The 21,585-nt window shown below is 39.4% G+C and overlaps 1 protein-coding gene across 3 annotated transcripts in view; it reads right to left on the bottom strand.

Annotated features, from left to right (window-relative positions):
- Positions 1-21,585, bottom strand: part of PIGU (phosphatidylinositol glycan anchor biosynthesis class U) — a 124,171-nt gene that overhangs the window by 56,498 nt on the left and 46,088 nt on the right. For all 3 annotated transcript variants that reach the window (XM_073236696.1, XM_073236695.1, XM_073236697.1), the window contains 3 exons: positions 15,282-15,391; positions 12,964-13,064; positions 1,732-1,829 (listed from right to left, as the gene is read on the bottom strand). In XM_073236696.1, the coding sequence (XP_073092797.1) occupies positions 1,732-1,829; positions 12,964-13,064; positions 15,282-15,391 (309 nt within the window). The remainder of the gene's footprint in view (positions 1-1,731; positions 1,830-12,963; positions 13,065-15,281; positions 15,392-21,585) is intronic.

Below are 21,585 nucleotides of genomic sequence, written 5' to 3'. Positions count from 1 at the left end.
AGAGTCTTTAGAAAATAGCTCGGCAAACCATTAAAAAAATTTCAGTCATTTCATGTGTACAAATACGTATTTTTTTATAGTATAAAAAAGCCAACTGATAAATAGTTGTACAAAAAATCTGTTTTGTGTACTGTTCTTAGTACTCAAACTTTCCAAAGAATAAACTGTAAATATGAAGTAAGAAAGTAAGTAGAAGCAGCATATTGTTATGTAGAAAAATGATCAGATGCAACAAGAATCTAGAAAGCAAACCAAAGTAAAATAACTTCACAGAATGATGATACATTCATTAAGCTAACATTCAAATCAAACTAGGGCTGACAGCTGGGAGGAAATAGTTCGTTTCAGTTTAGACACTGATAGTGGCACTACAAATTGGTTCAGTCTTTCTGTATTGCACAGTAACAACAATAAAACTTCTCACACCTTTGGGACCAATGATTCAGCTAGAGGGACACACCTGAAGGAAATAACTTAAAGAAAAACAAACTTCTGTAATATTTACATTAGTGACAACTAGGGCACATCTTAAATTCCCCAAACAGGAAAAAGCCCAAGAAAGACCAAGCCAACCAGTATCACTGTGTACATCAATACAAAGATATATTATTAAGTCACTTAAAATGACAAGCATATGACAGAGAAGACAAGTAATAACTCTACAGCATCTTACTATGCTGATGGACAGTGATTGCAATGGGGTGGGGGGGACTTGATAATATGGGTGAATGCTGAAACCACAATTTTGCTCAAGTGAAACCTTCATAAGATTGTATATCAGTGATACCTTAATTTTTAAAAATGACAAGTATATGGCCTATTTCAATAAATGGAAGTAAACACTTAGTTTTAGCAACAATGCTTAAGGAACAAGGACTCTGAAATCAGACATTTCTTGGCTTGAGTCTTGGTACTGACCCCTATATGCTTTTAAGAAATGTTTCTCTTCTAAGAATGGATTTGGACCATGTAGGACCTGCAAGCAGTTACTTGTTCTTAAGAAGATGTATATATTCTTATTTGAGTAGAAAAAAGAGATGGTTAGAGAGCAGGCCCTTGTGTCAGACTGCCCAAGTTCATATCTCAGCAATATCACTTGCTGGCCATGTGACAAAGCAAGTGACTACTCTTCTCAACATTCCACTTGCAATATGATATGTCTAATATGGCTAATACTAGACTAATACATGATTAATAATATGACCTCCCCAACAAAGTTCTTCTGAGGTTGAAATGAGATGATGCCTGTAGAGCACTTAGAATAGTGTCTGGAATATAGTTAGTTCTCAGTAAATGTCAGCAATTTGTATTCTTCAATTAATATTTACTGATTACCTGCTCTAGTCCAAGCACTGCATCAGGTCACACCCACTACATTTAATCCCTATAAGAACTTTACAAGGTGAGTGTTGTTATATAGAAAAGTTAAAGAAATGATCTCAGAGAGGAGTCTATGAATAGTAGGTAAGAAAAAGAGAATGCAAGATGTTGGTAGATCCCAATTACAAATACGTAAAGTGAAATGCACTCTACATATGTAATGATATGCACAATTATAACTTAATGATTATTCGGCTCACTTTGTTAAGTTAGTCAAGTTTTTCTGTTTGTATTTTTAAGTAGAAGCAAGCAAGTGTGAGTTAGAGGACCCAGTTCCATTGCCTTTCTTGAGCCACACCCTTCCTTCCCTCAAGTAGGGACAAGGCCATGTAAATGTCAGCCAGTGCTTACCTGGAGAAGATAGAGGAGTCCTGGGACAAACAAGGTGAGTGGGTACAGAGACTGGTATGTTGCTAACGCAAGAAAAATAGCGCTGAGGAAGGCACTACCTATAAAAAGAAATAAATGTATGGAATAATCCAGCCTCATTAATCAGGATTAGACTCAGTGAGTTCCCAAAACAAGAAACTTCCATAACTGCTCCAATAATTACCTGTCAAATGTCTCCTGGTACATAAGGTACCATGCAAACTCACACAGAGTGAGAGCTTCTTGGCTTGATTTCTGAGGGAAGGAAGTCAAGGAAGCCAAACCATTTACTTTAAGCAATCTGAGACACCACAGGTATATTTCTTGTAAAATTTTCATGCCCAGAAAGATTTTACAAAACTTCAGATCAAAAATGAATAAAGAGATCAAGTCTATTAACATCCATGCCCTATTTAGCATACCAACTGATTAAGCCTGCAATTATTGCTTTTGCTATTCAGAGCTGTGAAACCTGTACCTTTGGATATTGTAATACCCCACCATTATTTAAATAACAACCCTTCCTTATGTACTATCTTCAGGCCATTGTTTATTATTTTTTCAAGTTAAAGTATGTTAATATGTATTAATAATGTCCTCATTCCCTACCTACATAAAATGGGCAACTATGGAATTATTAAATATGATCTTATAAAGACTTTGAAGTGATATGGAAAGATATTTATAACATCCTATTGAAGATTATAAAAGAGATATATATTATGATCCCTTTTTAAAAAAAATGCATAAACACATTAAAAAAAGATTAAAAAGCTAGACTACAAAGGTCTCTGGTGGTTTTCTCTGGATCATCAGATTATGGATAATTTTTCATTTTTGCTTCTCTCTACTTTCTAAACTTTCTATAATGAATATGCTTTGTTTTTATCATAAGAAAAAACTAATTTCTTTTTTTAAAAACCAAAGTTATTCCCTTTCAGATGATTTAAGACAACAGAGTACCCTGAACCATGGCTAGAGAAACTTAGTTTACAACAGAGGTTTCAAAGTGGCCCAGAAATCAGTAGAGTACAATTGGTAGTCCAAGGCTGGGATCTTATAATCATGTTTCATAAAATAACAGTATTCATGGTCACTCCTGTTAGTGCAGGGTCACCTGTTCACTGAAAATGACAGACATCCTCTCAGTGGTATTACACAAACAGGAACTAGTTACTATACTCAGTCCAAGGAGTTTTATCTTCTTCCAAACCAGCTCCAGAGAAAAAGAGAAGAAAAAAACTGGAAGAATTTTTAAATTTAGCATGATTTTCTACAGAGACTGTGGGTGGCAGAGAGAAGAGCCCCATTTGTCAGTTACCAGAAGAGGGAGGTTAATGTTCCAAATACATCCATTCTTACAAATGTGTTGAAAACAAATACAGGACTTTCACCTCTCTCCCCTGGAAGACACCAGGGGATGAAATAAACACAGCTGCATCCTGTCCTAATTGCCTGCCATCAGTAATTACTTGTCTGGAGCAACAGCACAAGAGAGAAGAAATGGCTCACAGCATTATAGGATGGACTTGTGAGTTTCAAAATACTTGCTCCCAAGATCTGTAGTCTTCCTTCCTTAGATGAAATCATTAGGAAGGAAAAATCTGCTCCTTCTACTATTCTTTCTACCACTATGTGGCATCAACATCTCCCCTATTCCTCACCCTCCAGCTCCCACACTCCTTCCACCAGTTACCATGCCCTGTTGATTCATTCTGGACCATCAGTCACCGTAGCGCTTGCTCTCATCATCTCTCACCTGGAGTTTTCAGCAGCTTCTTCCATCTCCTCCTCCCTGGTCTCCCCAACCCCCTACGAACTAGTCCATTCTCCACAGAAGTACCAGGAGGATCCTTCTAAACCACAGTTGAGAATGTGACAAGCCCCTCTTTAAAGACTTCTAATGATTCTATTTCATCTATTGTATTAACTCCAAACTCCAACAGCAAACAAGGCCCTTCACTATCTGGGTCTTATTTCTCCAGCTTCACCTCTCACCACTTTCCAACATATACCCTTGTCCTCCTGCTACACTGGACCATCCCCCAATTTTGGAAACCATCATGTACTTTCAATCTTCTGTGTGTGTTCTCAGGCTAGTCCTTCTGCCCAATCTGTCTTTCCTTGCCCTCCTTTTACTAGACTTATTCTTCACTGGCCAGTTGAGATGTCACTTCTTCTAGAGACTTAAGCCGAGTTAATAATAATAGTGATTATAGCTTACATTAATTGATCACTTACTAGGTGCCAGGCCCTCTCCTCTATCCAAAACAGTGCCTGACTCAAAAAAAAGAAAAAAAAAAAAAGAACACTTAATAAACAGCATAGCAACCTTGTAAAAGCCCTATTTTTCTATCCATTTTTATTCTACCCATTTTACAGATGAAAAAAACCAATGCACAGAAACAGAAAGGTTAAGTTACGGAATTACCATAAGTAATGGAACCACTCAGCCGATTCCAGTGCCTGATCTCTTAATTCATTCAATATTGCTACTCTTTCTCTCTTACCCATTTGCCTGTGAGTTTCTCAAGGGCAATAAACCTCTCTTAACTTTCAATCTCTAAGACCTAGCACAGTGCCTGGCACATATGATGAATGAATGAATATCACTCAGTGATACATATGAAATCCTCCTTAAAAATCCACACATATTAAAGGAAACTAGTGTTCTTTACTGATACATAATTTGACATACATTATATTCGTTTCAGTTATACAACTTTATGATTTGATATTTGTGTATATTGCTAAATGATCACCACAGTAAGTCTACTTGAAACCAACTGGAATAGCAGTTGAGGACTTGTGGCAGGGGGCTGGGCACAGAGTGCTCTCTGTGAAATAGAGTATCAGATGGCTGAAGCCTGCGGTGCCAGGGGGAGAGAGATGTCATGCTGCAACAGTTGGGAGCTGGTGTGTGGGATGCTGGGGAAGGTGTGGATGGGCACATGCACAATCTGAGCAGAAGTGAAGGGGAGAACAGAGGCACACAGAGACTCAGACAAGACTGATATAGCAAGAAGGGGCAAGAAGAATGGGTTAGGAAGGCAGAAGGAAGATACATGCTTGGGGAAGGGTGATGAAAAATAAAAGTTAATGGTGGTTTCAAATATTTTAGACCAACCATGCAAAAAGCAAACATTTTTGAAAGGCCTGATCTGTGCCAAGCCTGTGCTGGGTGCCAGGGAGACTGGTGACTGAGACAGTCTTTGTCCTCAGGGAGCTCCCAGTAAACAATGATGAAAACAGGAGTAACTAATGAAGGAAGTATACCTCGCCCCACAGGGAGGCTGACCCCTGAGTTTTGAACAATGAGTAAGCAATCCCGCCCACCAGGACAAGAGAACAGCCTGTGCACAGGCAAGAGGGTGAAACTGGATGGTGGGCTGGGGGTGGAGGACGGGGACTGTAAGTAGCTAACATGACAAAAACAGGGTGAGAGTTGGGAGGAATGGCTGGAAGAGCGCACAAAAGGCACTCCTGTGGATGTTGGTAACTTTCTGTTCCTTAATCTGAGTGTGGTTACCTACCATTTTGTGAAAATTCACTGAACTGTACATTAATGATTTGTGCCCTTCTTTGTATATATGTTATACTTCAATATAAAGTTACAATCAATAGAGTGTCAGCAAGCAGGTAGATGGGGCCAGATCAGGGAGGGCTTGGCTTGCACAATCATCCAAAAACATCTAACTGCAGGCCTAGACATGACCCCTCAGATAATACTGGAAATGGCCACCACATCTAGGCATGAGGTAGGGCATCCTGCTCATCTAACCAGGGGAACCAGGCCAAGAAGACTGGATTTTACCAAAAGATATAATCTACTGTTTTCCTGCTAGTTCAGCTCAGATACTCAGACAATGGTTTTCAGTACAAGCCCTAGTCTTTGGCCTTATCACAGGAATATTAAAAGTAAATCAGTCAAATGTATATGAGCACTGGCTATAGTATCAGGGAGCTACATTATCTACCCAGTCTAGCTTTGAATATGCTTTCCAACTCTCTGTGACAGGGTGGGGGCCAAAACAAGCTTCGGCAAGACCTGGGGTAGCACTCTCCCTCTAGGGGCTGCATCTTGAAGTGATCTGGGCCTGAGTGGGTGGCTTAGCTAGAGAATAGAACAAGAATGTAGACAAGGTGGGGCTCTAGGGGCTGTTCAACATATGGACTTCAAGTGCAGGAGCAGAGACTGGGTCACAGACAAGTGACTTATACCAGCAGAGGCAGTCGGACAAACTGGAATGTGGTCAAAAGGGCTGAGGTCCCACAGGCCACTCAGAAGAGGAAGTTGCACTAGAGTCTGTGCCACAAGCAGAACTGCTGGGGGGAAGGAGGTGATGCTAGGGCCTGGCCCAATGAACTACACTCCTTGCCAGGTACTCTTTTAACAGGGCAGGCTCTCTCAGAGTAGTCCATTCGTGTCCCTGATGATGGTAATTTACTGAGCACGCCCTCTGTTCCAGTCACACTGGAAGCACTTTACTGGTATTAAGTCCTGCTAATAACTCCATGAAGTGGGTACTATCACTACCCCCATTTTACAGATAAGGGACTGGAAGGGCAGAGAGGTTACTTGTCCAAGGTCACAAAAGTAGTGAATAATAGTAATAGGATTTGAACCTAGACAGTCTCATTCCAGACCCCACACTCTTTAACTGCATCACTATGCTACTTTCTTGATCCCAATCTACGGCTGTACCATAAAAATCACAGTAAGTAGAGCCACTATTTGTTAAGTGGGCTCTGCTAAGGAGGCATGCTAAGCATTTTATTTTCAATTATCCCTCCACTAATCCATGAAGCAGGTATTATCTCTGTGAGCAAAATGAAGTTCTTGAGGCTGTGTGATTTACCCGAGGCTACAGAACAGGTATCTAGAAATAGCAGGTTTTGAAGTTGAGCTGATCTGACAAAACCCCAGGTTCCTTCACCCTAGGGTTCTTGGCTCCTCTATGACTCCCTTCACGGACAGGGCTTCTCCCGAGGGGGACCCCATATGGAAGTGAAGGGCTCATCAGGCCTCAGGGTCATCACTCTGCCACCATTCTTCCAGGGCTAGGCTCCAGGAAGAGAGCATCTCATTTCAACTTTCTCCCAGTTTCCCCCAGAAGGCTCAGGGAGATATCATAAGTCCTGAGGGGTCTTTCAAAATGGGGGATATTTTTAAGAGTAAGCACGGAGCACCACCATTTCCTAAGCATTTAGCACCATACTACGTGCTTTATATGCTCCAGCTCATTCATCCTTTACATTCACTCTATGCAGCAGGGGCTCAATTCCCACATTGTAGATAAGGATTGAGGCCCAGAACAGGTACTTGCTCAAAGTGATACAGCCAGGAAATGGTGGCACTCGGATTAGCTACCAGGTTTGTCTGACATCAGAACAACCTGAGCTCTTACTCTAGACTGCCTGCGACAGTACTGATCCTTCTTTTTCCTTGGGAAACAATCCTATCTCACAGGCCTCTTTTGGTGGAATAAGGAGAGTTGGAAGGGTCCTCAGGTGGCAAACCTTAAGAACTGATAGTCTGTACATCTCACTGCTGACAAACACCAACAGTAAACAAGCAGGAGTACCTATTAACATGTGTTAGTTTTACTTTTTAAAGCCTAATGAAGCCTAGTTCATAGGGATCGAGTATTATTAATTAGCTCACTGAAAGGCTAAGTGCCCCTTGACCAAAGCCCCAGCCTCTGAAGTGAAGCTGCTTCACTAAACTCACATTAACTCTGCCCACAGCCCAGTGTCTCCTGGCCAACACCCCAACAAGGACACCACAATACAGTGGCCTGGGCCTTGTCCTGGCCTGTGGCTTTCGTGTGTCCCAGGCAACTCTGAGCTGCCACAAATGAAGCCAAGGAAGGAAGAGGAAGTAGGAATCAAGGGGAAAGAACAAACGACCCACTCCCTTCTGTGGAAAGCATTCTCCGTGGAAGTCTGGGGAGAGTTGCCAAGTTTACTTCCACTGTCCTTATCTCCTTATCAATCAAGTTAATGTATTTTTAATTGTGTGTTCATTAAAGAAACTTTGGAGGAAAAAGATGAAAAGGAAATAAAAATCCCCTATGAATTAACTCTACAGAAACAAGTATCTGCTTTCTATTTATTTTTCTTGTTGTTTTAACATGGTTGAGATAGTTTATTAAAATACATAATTTTTGTATTCTGCTTTAAAAAAGCTGCATTCTCACATAATTTATTTTTAAGCATCATATGCATCGACTATCTGTATTTTATTTAATTACATGGGGAAACCATGTTTTACTCAGCTATTCCTCTATTTTAAAGTACTTTCCAATTTTTCCAGTCATGAATAATCTTGTAATTCCTGACTTCACATCACAAAGCTTTGTCTGTATTTCTGCATTACTTTAGGATAGGTTCTCAAAAGTAGAATTAATAAATCAAAAATACAAACATTTTAAGACTGCTGCCAACTGCTTCCCAAGAGGGCTGTACTAATTTATAAATCAACTTGCCACGCAGGCTAATGCCTATTTGCTAGTACCCTTGCAATACCAATAATTATCTTCTAAAATCTTTGCCAATTTGAAAGGGGGGGGGAAAAGGCCACTTCTTTGTTATTTCAATTTGCTTTTCTTTATTAATCACTCTGGAGTTGAACATTTTTTCATACTTTTTAGCCATTTATATTCCTTCTTTTGTGAATTTTCCCAATTGTTTTCTTCTTTAAAGAGTGACTTATTCCTTTATTAATTTTTTAAAAGAACAAATTATGTGGTACAAATGTGAAAAGTAGAAATATGACTTGCAGATTTTATAACTCAGCTAAAGTTAATTATATATACTATTGGCAGGGGTTACTAATATACTCAAAGAGTTATAATGTTTCAGTGACCTAACTAAAATAGTTCCTTCAAATATTTTAACAGACGAGACCAGGCGTGTTCAGGGTGGTATGGCTGTAGGATTTTAAAGATTACATTTCCAAAAGCCAGTGCTCATAGTCCCTTCTGCCAGCACATAGTCCTTATTTGAATAGACCCCAGGCACGTTGATAAATGAGTCTACGCGAACCTACCACTCTGAAAACAGGGACTGAGGCAGTAGAGTTCACTATTTCAGAGATGTTTTGGTCAAAATGACCACAATCTTTAGAAGACAATTCAGGTTATGCAGTACCTAGTCATTTTAAGTAGTCTGAGAATAAGTCAAAGTAAACAACCTACCACCCACAACCACTCTCAGAGAAACAATGTCTCATGAAGATTTACGGCATTCCTATGTGCCACTCTAGAAAAGGTAAGTTAAAAGTTCTGTGTACAACTTCTGATTTTTTATTTCGTGAGTGCGCAAATTATTCAGCAACAATGTAGGGAAATAAAGATTCTCACACACTTTTTATGAGAGTATAGATTGGTATAACTCTTAAAGGCAATTCAGCAATAAATTTCAGAAATCCTAAAGAAGGTACATATCCAGTAACAAAGTAACTCTATTTCTAGGACTTTATTGTTAAGAAAATAATTCACATGGGTGCAAAAATAACTGTACATTAGAAAAGTAATTGTAGTAGTATGTAAATAGCTGAAAACTGGAAAATTACCTACATATTTAATAGTACAAGGTGGTTAGAGAATTTCTGTACATTCATCTACACAACAAAATAGTATATAGCCATTAAAAAATGACAGAGTTTATATGTTTATTGACATATGAGGTAGGCTGTATTATTGATCCCAATTTTCTACCCCTTGTATGTCCAGGCCCTTTGCCATATAACTTTCAGTGCCTTATCACTGTGGACAGAATGGAAGCCTCCACTCCTGGGCTTAGCCATGTTATGTTTTGATCAACGGGATGTTAGTACATGTGATGCAAACAGAAACCTAAAAAGCACATGCCCAATATACACATGCCAAAATTCATCAAGCTATACACTAAGATTTGTGCATTTTATTGTAGGTACCTCAATATAAAAATTTTTTTATCTGTCCACACAAAAATAAATAAAAACAAAACATATGATTAGGCTAGCTTAGATGTGCCTCTGTTATCACTATGAGCAGAAAATGCCTAACTTAGTCCCCTACTCCAAGAGGATGACAGACATGTGGAGAAGGTCAAGATTAACCAACTACAGCCACTGATGCCAGAATGAGCCTTGATGAAATCAACAAGCTGCCTAGACATGTCCAGCTTAGGTGAGCTGATCCTCGCTAAGTTACAGATGTATGAACTAAGTAAATACTTATCGATTGTTTAAGCCACTGGGTTTTGGAGTGATTTATTAAAAAATATTTTTGTGGCAGTAGGTAACTGATAAAATATTTAAACATCTAGAAGAAAATGGGGAAAAAATCTGGAAATATATACCACAAATGTTAATAGACTTCCAGTTAAAAATAGTAGATTGAGCACATGTGTATCATCTCTCCCTCCAAAACTTCACTAAACTGACATTAAAGAAATAAAATTAGTCTTAAACCACAAAGAACAGGAGAGGATAATACAGCAAAATAAACTTTAATACAATAGTGGAAAGTGAAAGCAGGTGGAAGAGGAATAAATCATTAGGCAATATGGAAGAAATTATAGCTCAATGGCCCTCAGAGAGGAATATAAATAAAAATCAGGCCAACTATATCCCACAGAACTTGAGAAATTCAAAACCTTGAAGGAAGGTGGAGGGTAAGGTACAGAGAGGAAAATCAAGCCAAAAGTTTGTATACTGACCAGTCAGAACCCCAGGTGTCATTCTCAATTATATGCAGCCAGGTGACTACCACGACATATGCCATCCTTCTTTCTACTCCATCCTGAGACCACAGTTCTGGAGAAAACTAACTAAAGAGGCACAAGTCTATTAATGGGCTGAGGAGAAGTGTGGACTGAAAAGTAACGTGATTACGCGTCGATATATTGCAGTCAGCCACCTCCCCTGTTCCTGTTCTTACAACTTCAGCAGTTGGTCACATGCAATCCCCACCCTCGTAGCTCCAACTCTTGTTACCCTTAGGCAGGAAATCAGAAGATTCCTCTCTGGATTCTTCTAGAATCTAAATACGAAACCTATAATAGATGACATTTAGGGATACTTCCAACAAAAATGGTCAGCCCACTAGCTGATCGCCCTACAGTCAGAATGATCTATCAACACATCCTACCCACACACAATCCTGAATAAACATAGTAGTGACACTCTCGTAAAAAATAAAAAGTCAAGGATCACCATAAGTAAGACAAAATCTCCCCATATGAAAGATAGAGCCCAAAAGAAACAAACAAAAAGGGGTGGGGGGTGAGGGGAGGACCAGGAAGATGAAGAGACTATGCTTGGAACAGATGGAAACTGAAAAACAAAAACAAATAAGAGAGGATACTGTGGTGATAAAATAGTAATAGGACACTTCAAAGAAACAAACAGAAACAAGGAAGAACTTAAAACTGTAATATAAAAATTAGAAATTCAATAGAAGAGCTGGAAATTAAAAACAAGAAATATCCCAGAAAAGAAGAGGAAGTATTTCCAAAGGGAAAGGGACTGGGGAGGATGCATGGGAAGGGAGGGACAAGGGGGGAAAAGGGGCATTACGATTAGCACACATAATGTAGGGGGGGACATGGGGAGGGCTGTACAACACAGAGAAGACAAGTAGTGACTCTATAGCATCTAACCACATGATGGACAGTGACTATAATGGGGTATGTGGTGGGGACTTGATGATGGGGGGAGTCTAGTAACCATGTTGCTCATATAATTGTACATTAATGATACCAAAATGCAAAAAATTAAAAAAAAAGAAGAGGAAGTAAATTGAAAAGAGAAAAATCAATGGAAAATAAAATACACAAATTAAATCAACCATTAAGTCCAATATCCAATAAACATCCCAAACAAGACAGAGAAAAGAGAGAGGAGAGACTTGAAAAATAGGAATACTTTCTAGAACTAAAGGGCACTGGTCTCTATATTGAAAGGGCCTACCAAGTATCCAGCATAATGAATGAAAAAAGACCCATGTCAAGACATAGCATCATGAAATTTCAAAACACTGAGGATAAAAAAAGATTCAAAATCTTTTAGAAGGAAAAATTAAGTTACATATAATGGCATCAAACTGCTCAATAGCAACTGGTATGCTAGAAGACAGTGAAGCAGTGCCTTCAAAATTCTGAAGGAAAAGCTTTTTCAGTTTACAATTCTGTATTTTGCCCCAACTATTAATTTGGTGCTAAACTAGAACAAAGACATTTTTCAGAATTGGAATGACTCAAAATCTGTATCTCATATACCCTTTCTTAGAAAACTACTAGAGGAAGTACTTTAGCACAACAGAGGAAAAAATCAATTAAGGAGAAAAGGAATCCAGGAAAGAAGGGGTACAGAAGAGGAGAATTATAAAGGGAAGTCCCAGTATGACAGCTTTGCACCAGGCCCAGACAACAACCCAGACAGACTGGGGCAGGATGGAGGATGTGTGAGGGATATCGCCAGAAAAACAATGAAACCAATGGACTATTTGATGTATGTAAGCATTAAAAAAAAATTATTATTAGGTACTTGACAGTTCTAGCAGAGCAACTGAGGGAAAAAATAGTGATTGGTACAAAAAGACTAAGCAAAGAAAAAACCAAAGCAAAAGACAATTATGAACCCCAAGAAAGAAAAAGCAATAATAGTTACTATTTTGCCCAGCAGATGAATAATATATACAGTGTCATAAAATTAGGTATTGAGTGCTGATTTAATCAAAACTGTGACATACCTCTCTGAGAAAATTAGGTAAAAGGGAAGTAAAGATATCAGTACAGAAGAGTGAAATCTTTACCTCCCATAATGGGAATGCAACAGATAACGTCTAAAATCAAAATTCATGGAATAACAGTATGAGGACTCATTTGGAAATATGAAAGTAAATACTAGCAAAAGCCAGAAAGTAGTTTCTTCAGAAAAGCTGAACTAGAGGTGGGAAGTAAGAGGCAGGGGCTGCTACTCTTATTATAAGCTTTTTAGTTGTTTTTTTTAAACTACGTTAACAGACTCTCTGAGTAGTAGAATTTTAGCACGTTTTAATTAAATTTTTTTTGTCTTGGCTTATCCACGTTTTCTATAGTATTCCAAGTATTACTTGTATAATTAAAAAAATTTTTTCAATGTTTCACTGTTTATCCAAGGCTTAAGTGTTACAAAATCCTACACAAATCAGGGACTGAGCTTTGTACTTTCCTATGAGGCCTTACCTTTTATCGTGGCCAAAATGAAGAAAGCAATGAGGGTGTTGTTGATGGCGCAGGTAGACTTGGCAACACAAGACAAGACCGTGTAGGGATTTAAGAGATAGCTGGGGGAAAACACATATTTGGCATTAGTAATCCTGGTCAAAGAACTGGGGTGTCCTGGCTACCTCAGCCAGGAAGTTCAAGAGAGTTACTAAAGTATAACAAGGGAAGGCAACTTCTTAGAAATGAGTTCTCCGAAGTAAAAGAGAATGGAACGAGGTCAGGGACCAATGAGTAAAAGGCACTGAACATTCACTACCTATTCTGTGCTATGCGGTATATGAAAAACTGTCACACTGAATCACCACAGATCTGGTAAACTAGCAATAACATTATTCCCATTTTGCAGATGAGAAAACTGAGACTCAGTGGCTAAGCAACTTACCCAAGCTTTCACAAGCTAATAAATACATTCAAAATCAGGTCTTTCTGGCTCTCAAGCCAATGTTCTTTCTACTACCTCAGACTTCAAAAGTGGTAACATTCTACCATCCCAAAAGGCCATATAAATCTTAGGAATGGCTACAGTTGTATCTGAAAACCAGGAAAGTAGTTTTTCCTTAATCAGTGTCCTAGGCTCTGACACAGGCTACCCCTATTCAAGAGGTTAGAGCAGCTTAGGTTTAGCCCTCTTGATAGTCAAGCTGTACCCACTCAGATAGACTCCAAGGACAGAGTAAGTATCTGATGAATTTAACAAGCTAGATGCCATACTTCACAGGACATCTTGAAGTTCCACTGGGAAGGAACAAAGCTAAAGTACCTAGTCTTTTCCTGAGGTGGGAACGAATGGACTGAGAAAGTGAACTTAAAATGCAGAGTAGGGAAATCTTATATAGGCATAATGGATTATTAGTTTTACTTATCTATTCTGCTTCAACAAAAGATAAGAGGCAGCTCAAATGAGAACAGACAATAAAAAATAGCAGCAAAATAAAAATAGAAATAAAAAAGCAAGACTAGGGAGAACATAAATAAAAGGAAAAAGTAAAGGCCAGGGAAAGAAGACTAAATGAGTCTTCTACAGCATTTTAATAATCAGCTTTCAATCTGGTTCTGAGTTTCCTGGCAGACAAAGTGAAATGGAGACTAGTTATTACATAATTCTGATTATCAGATAGGAAGAAATGTACCAGTGTCTCAGGGAGAGATTGTAATTATTCCCAAATAAAGACCTTAAATCCAATACCTCCCAGGGCTGTAAGATTAGCAGTTCTAAAGTCAAAGGCCCAGAATTTGTTGGTGTTTTTTTTTTCAGCAATTACAGATTGGCTTGTTTGTTACACAACCTTTAAAGAAATAGCTGCTGTTATTACAAAACTACCCCCAGGGGACATATGAGTTCATTAGGGATTCATAGCATTGCTGAACTTCTGGTTCTATTAGGTGGTTCCCACCAATATTTCTGAAATATATAGATATGAACTGACATCTCAAAATGGTTTGGTGAGAGAGGGAAAAGAGCCATTTCTAAGTAGCAGATGATGTTCAAGAAGCAGCTGCACAGCCTCTTCTCTGGAATACTGAATAGGAAATTCACACAGAAAGCAGAGGGTTGAATAAAATGTTCTCATAAGGCCTCTTCTAATTCTTAAGTTCTAAGGTCATGTTTTTCCACTAGGAAACTTGTCTGTCTTGTTTACTGTATATCCGTAGAAACAAGTATATTATTCATATTCAGTGACTGTTAGTTGATGGAATAATTATCCCACTTATCTATGTCAGGAACATAAATGGGAATAACCTGAAAGAATTAAACTTGCTGGCAGCACTGAGTACTCCTAGAGACCCCTTTCATAAAGCCTTAAAAATAGGTTCCACTCTCCCATACTGCTCATCCAGCTGGGATGGGTCTGTTTGGCTTTTTACTTGTTTGCTGAACTACAAATTCAGGGGCACTAAATTGTATGGGAAACATAGGAGCAGCTCAAAACAATAGCCACGTAAAGACCAGAGTTTTATTCAATCTATACATACACTTGAAAAAGTTCTTAGAAACACTGATTACAAGTAGGCTGGAGTTCAGATCAGCATCTAGTGAAAAAGCATTTGTGAAGAGAGTTGATTGTGCAGGCCCCCTGTGAGGCTTTGTCCCAACAGAGACAGAATGGCTCTGTCTCTTTTGCTGGCCAGACCCCAGTTGTGCAACAGAATTACAGCAAGTACTTGATGACTAAGACTGCAAATCTCCAAAAATACAATGAACAACATGAGAAAATCTCATCAGATTTTCCTCACATTCATTGGCACTGAGCCCTGTTTTGTCAGAGAATACTTACAAAAGGGCCACTTTCAAAGGGATGTAACGCATTTCCATAGGGGTTCGGATGAGTTCGGCCACATCTGGGGCATACTGGTCTAGTTCTAGGAGGAGTTTCTGCTTTTTAAACTGGGGGGAAAAAAAGACAAAACACAGGAAACAAATTATTTTCGTTGCTTTTAGGATAATGACAAAAGTCCATCCATGGCCCACACGGACCTGCCTGGTCTAGCCCTACCTCTCCAGGCCCTCCTCACACCCACCTCTCCCGCCACCTCTCAGTTTCTGGGTTCCAGCACCATGAACATGCGACACTCCTCCTGCTCCCAGGCCTTTTCAGTTGACCTGGAACAACCTCTTCTTCTCTTTCTCTAATTAACTCCCACACAGTCTTTAGATCTCAGTTAAATCATTACTTCTTCAGGAGGACACACTCACCCCTGCTGACAAGATAAAATCTAGTAGGTAAAATACACATTCTTTCATAGCTTTGTTCACAGTTCTAACTTTTATATTTATATGACTAATACCTGTCTCCCTCACTAGACTGTGAGTTCCATAAGGGGAGGGACCATGTTAATTTGCTAATACCTGGCACAGTGAGCAAACAATAATATGTTTGCTGAATGAATGACTGAGTGGCAAGGCAAAGCTCCTAGCCATTTTTAAGAGCTATCATGAGTAGCCTAAGGACTCCAAAGTTCTAGCAACAAAGCAAAATACTTTCATGCGAAATGGAATGACCCCGTGAATGTCACAGTAACCTGGATTTTCTTCTGAGATCCAATTTCAAGTTTCTGATTTCCACAGAGAAAGTGGAGAATGGCTTGTGATTAAGAGGAGGAGGCGAAGGACAGGGTGTAGCTAGGCAGCTGGATAGTTACGAGGGAGCAAGATGGGGGCAGAAAGCTTTTGCCTTCCCCTGTTGTGTCCCAACAAGTTCATGGGTGTGTCCCCGAATGAAAAAAGTCAGGTGACCCTATAAGCAAACATGGATCAGACTATAGATGGAAAAAGCCTCTGAACCCAAAATGGGTAGCCCTGCTGATTTAATGACTAGAAACTCTTATTTAGACACTATAAAAATCAATGCTGCAACCTACTATAAAACAAGGGACTGCAGGGGAGACAAAGTAACAAGTGTTTATCTGTGCATGATTAAAGATTTAATGATGAAAAAAGCACATCACAAGAGACTATATATTGTATTGTATCACTTACATAAAGTTAAAAGCATGCAAAAATAATACTATATATTATTTAGGGGTATTTACAAAAGTAGTAAAAGTTAAGGCCTTGTGTGGGAATAACAGACTAAATTCAGAACAGTGGTAGCTGGTGAGGGGGGACAGCAGATGGAAGTATCAGACAGAGGCAACTACACGTGTAATGTTTTATTCTTAAAGCTAAAATATGTATGTATTTCCATTGTATGTATTATTCTTTATGTATTTTTGCATGTCTTAGGTATTTCGGGATTTTTTAAAATGTAAAATTAAAACAAACTTTTAAAGAGTTACCTTTCAGTTCAAAAGAAAAAACAAAAGCAAGGGGTTATCACAGGAATACAGGTAACTCTAGATTGCTTGCAGAGATTTTGACAGGGGCTTAATCAGATAGAAAGGGAGGAATTGACAGTAATACAGTAATAGTAGGAGACTTTAACATTCCACTTATATCAATGGATAGATTATCCAGACAGAAAATCAATAAGGAAACAGTGACTTTGAACAACACATGAGACCAAATGGACTTAACAGATATATACACAACATTCCACCCAAAAATAGCAGAATACACATTCTTTTCAAATGCACGTGGAATGTTCTCCATGACAGATTGTATGTTGGGCCACAAAACAAGTCTCAATACATTTAAGAAGACTAAAATCACATCAAGCACCTTTTCTAATCACAACAGTATGAAACTAGAAATCAATTATAAGAAAAAAACTAAATATAAACTAAATTTAATCAGAAAACCTGAACAAATTTCTAAAACTCTTTTTGGTCATCTCTGAGAGAACAAGTTAAATGATGAGAATTATCAGTAAGATTTATGCTGCCATTCCCTGCTGTGGTTGTTTAATTAAAAGGACAATATAAAAGCTCAGGTACTTTTATCAGAGAGAAGGCAGCTGGCTCAGCAAACAAGGCACTTAGTAAGGACACCTACCACAGTGGCAGTCAGAAGGAGCCCCACTGGCTAAGGGTTCTGGGGTTCCATTGTAAAAAGAAGGCCACAGGGAGGGTGTGAGATCCACAAAGAAGGCTGTTAAAAGGAAACCGGGAGTTCATCCAGGAGTAGCCAGAGAGACAGGTGGGAATGCCAACCCATTCCCCAGGCTGGAAGCCAGCCAGCAGGACTACAGTAAGAGACAGGAGGAGCTGAACAGCGATGTGTAGACCCTGGTTAAAGGTGCCACTGTGCCAACAAGGAAAGAAAAGCACTTCCTCCTAACCCCAATCTTCCAAAATACTTTAAAACAGAAAGGCTTTATGGAAGAAGAGTCTCCAGTAGAGAAAGGCAGTCAGGTCGCCAGTCCCCAGATTCTCAGCTATGTTTCTTTTTGTCTCCCCCAATTTCACCAGCACAGCCTAGCCTCATAGGCACAACACTGACTCAACTCCCCTAAGTATAGACAAAATCCCCTTTAAAAAAAAAATCCCCATCGTATCCAGTTAGACTCAGGAAAGAGACTAAAAGTCTAAGGAAAATTAAACACATACCCCATATTAGAAATATAAAAATAAAATGAGGTTAAGGAGTACAATTTAAATTCAAAGATAACTATTTCTAGATAAATTCAGCAGCCTTGACAATGATGAGATTAAAAATTATCAAAGGAGGGATTAAAAGTAATAAAAAGATAACTACCAGGGTATATCACCTTTGTGAACATTAATCAGCTTTTTCACAGCTGCTTTATGCTGTTCTACATGTGTTGTATTTCAACAGAAATTTCTGAATTAAAACAAAAACTCTCCAGGGTAGAGTTCTCCTTCCTTTCTATCCACATTCCCCATGCAACACTTTTCTTGTCCTTTGAAAGATTTGGTTTTGCAAGGATATAATTCTCCTGCTTCAAACAAAAGAGCTTTTCCTAATCATTGAAGCTGTGTCTACAACAATTTGCATCCCCAAAAACTATGGTGCTGGAGATGAGAGAGTGGGGGAGTGAGTACTCCATCCCCAACTGTTAGCCTCAGCACATTCCAAATTCAGGAGCCTATCCTTCAAATTTACAACCCTCTAAACACATTAAGGTATCCAGGTTTTCATCACTCCCTATCATACCACCTATGGCTTTGTAACGAATTCTGAGTTCCAAATAGAAAGCACAATCTCAGCAAAGGACAGACTAGACTAACACTGCTTTTGTCAAGCAAGGTAAAATGTCATGAGAATCAGCAGGTCACAATCAATCACCATTCATACTCTACAGGCTAACAGTTGGAGATGGGATGGGGATGGAGCCCCCCTCTCTACACGATAGTTTTCCAGGATGTATGTGAGTGTAGACACAGCTTCAATACCAGTGACTAAAGTCTCAAATCCAAGCAAGACTAAAATGTTTCCACATGACATGGAACCATTCTGACAAAGTGGGGAAGATACAGAGGAAGACTTGCTGATATTCCATACATATCAAAATCTGCCATTTAGAATGAGTTCATTTTTGACACAGCATAAATAAAACTCTTGTTCTGACCAAGAAACCTAATGTTCCAATAGGCCAAATTCTGAGAATGGGGAAACAAAATGATTCTAAATTTTAATTCAGTCTTGGTGTGCTAAAACAACAGGGTTTTGACAAAGGTTCACTTGGTTTTCTCTCACCCTCCTTAAATCACACAAAGAAACAAACAAAATTCTCTGTATGTTTACACATAAACTCAAAAATAAAAAATGAGTTAAAATTACTATTGCTCTACATAGAGGAGATTCAAGATAGTGGCGTGAGAGGCAAGACAGAGAACTCCTCCCAAAACACAGATAGTGAGAAAATACAGTTAATACAACTAACCCTAAAACAGCAACAGGAAAGAAGACGGCACCAGAAGACTGCATACAGACCTCATGAACAGAGCAGACCTCACAAAACAGGGTAACGTACCAAAGCCTTGATCTGGTGGTACCCAGGCCCTTCCCCAACCCCACCGCACTGGCAGGAGGAAGAGAAACAGAGTGGGGACAGGGTGGAAGGCTGGGACTGCTGAACACATAGCCTTGGAGATCTCCTTTGCAAGCAGAAACCTACACTGTGTGGTGCTCTGGAGGATGGGGAGCTGGGAGAGGCGGAGCACTTGAGAGAGAGATTCCAGCCATTTGTGGAGAACGGAATCCACACCAGGCCTCTCTGGGACAAGGGAAATGGAGGTGGTCTGAGAGGCTTCCTAGCAGTGAGAGGGCTGCTGAAGGGGCGGGGTTTGCAGGGAGCTTGCTGCATGGGAGAAGGGATAGGGGGAAAGGTTCTCTGGGCATGCGGTGCCCAGCAGATTGGGAACTTTGAGGAGCTTCAGGCGCTCCATCCCCCAGGCTGGCTACTCAGCTCCAAGGCACCCCATTGTGATATGCAGCCTGCCTCCTCCTAGCCTGATGGCACTGGCTCGATCGCAAACCGGTAATCACTGCGCTGGTGTCAGGCCAGTCAGAGGGAGGCCCTGCCTACAACAGCGAGAGACACAAAGCACAGAGGCTTACACTTGTGTGCTTGGCCCACTGGCTCTGACACTGTAGACAGGCACTGCAGACGGGAATCAGGAAACAGATCTTTCTTCCCCCAGGCACCAGGTCTGCTCCCCTACAACTCCCAGCCTCACTCTAGGGGCTGAGCAGCTCCAGAGACTGGAGCTTCTGGGCACTAGTGGGCACCACACAGAAATATGAAACATCAAAAGAACATGTTTCAGACAAAGTTCTCACAAACCCAAGAGAAGGGGCCAAATGAAATGGAACTCACCAAGCCTCCTGAAAGAGAGTTCAAAATAAAAATCATAAACATGCTTATGGAGGTACCGAAAAATATTCAAGAATGCAGGAATGAATTTAAGATGGAGATTCAATCACTAAGAAATTCCATATCTGAAATGAAACATACAATGGAGGGATTTAAAAGCAGATTAGATGTAGGATAAGAGATGGTAAATGCAACAGAAATTAAAGAAGAGGAATACAAAAAAGCTGAAGCACAGAGGGAAAAAAGGACCTCTAAGAGAGAAAGAATATTAAGAGAACTATGTGACCAATCCAAACAGAACAATATTTGCATTATAGAAGTACCAGCACAAGAAGAAAAGAGAAAAAAAAGGGAAAGAAAGTTTCATTGAGGAGGTAACTGCTGAAAACTTCCCCAATCTGGGGAAGGAGATAGTCTCTCAAGCCATGGAGGTGCACAGATCTCTCAACACAAGGGACCCAAGGAAGACAACATCAAGAAATATAATAATTAAAATGGCAAAGATCAAGGATAAAGACTGACTTTCAAAAGCAGCTAGAGAGAGAAAAAAGATCACATACAAAGGAAAACCCATTAGGCTATCATCAGATTTCTCAACAGAAACCTTAAAGGCCAGAAGGGAGCGCCATGATGTATTTACTGCAGTGAAGCAGAAGGTCCTTGAAGCAAGAACACTCTACCTGGGAAAATCATCATTTACATTTGAAGGAGGGATTGAACAATTTCCAGATAAGTAACACCTGAGAGAATTTGTCTCCGACAAACCACATCTACAGTGCATTTTGGAGGAACTCCTATAGATGTAAGTATTTCTAAGGCTAAATAGATGTCACCCAAGGGATAGACAAAGAGTACAGAATATAATTCATAAAATACAAAGAATGGAGGAGGAAGAAAACAGAGGAAGAAATAGTAATCTTTAGGTAGTGTTCCTAATAGCACACAGAGTTAAATTAGACTGCTAGATAGTAAGGGAATTACCCTTGAACCCTTGATAACCATGAATCTAAAGCCTGCAATGGCAATAAGTACATACCTATCGATAATCACCCTAAATAAAAGTAGTCTGAATGCACCAATCAAAAGAAATGGAGTTAATGAATGGATATAAAAATAAGACCCATCTATATGCTGCCTACAAGAGACTCACTTCAAACCCAAAGACATACACAGACTGAAAGTAAAGGGATGGAAAAAGATATTTCATGCAAACAACAGTGAAAAAAAAGCAGGAGTTGCAGTACTTCTATCAGACAGAAGACTTCAAAACAAAGGAAGTAACAAGAGATAAAGAAGGACATTACGTAATGATGAAGGGGTCAGTCCAACAAGAGGATATAACTATTATAAATATCTATGAACC

The sequence above is a fragment of the Manis javanica genome, chromosome 5, assembly GCF_040802235.1.
Source record: "Manis javanica isolate MJ-LG chromosome 5, MJ_LKY, whole genome shotgun sequence".
Taxonomy (NCBI): Eukaryota; Metazoa; Chordata; class Mammalia; order Pholidota; family Manidae; genus Manis; species Manis javanica.
Note: the sequence above shows the minus strand (reverse complement) of the source record. Positions and strands in the feature narration are given on the sequence as shown.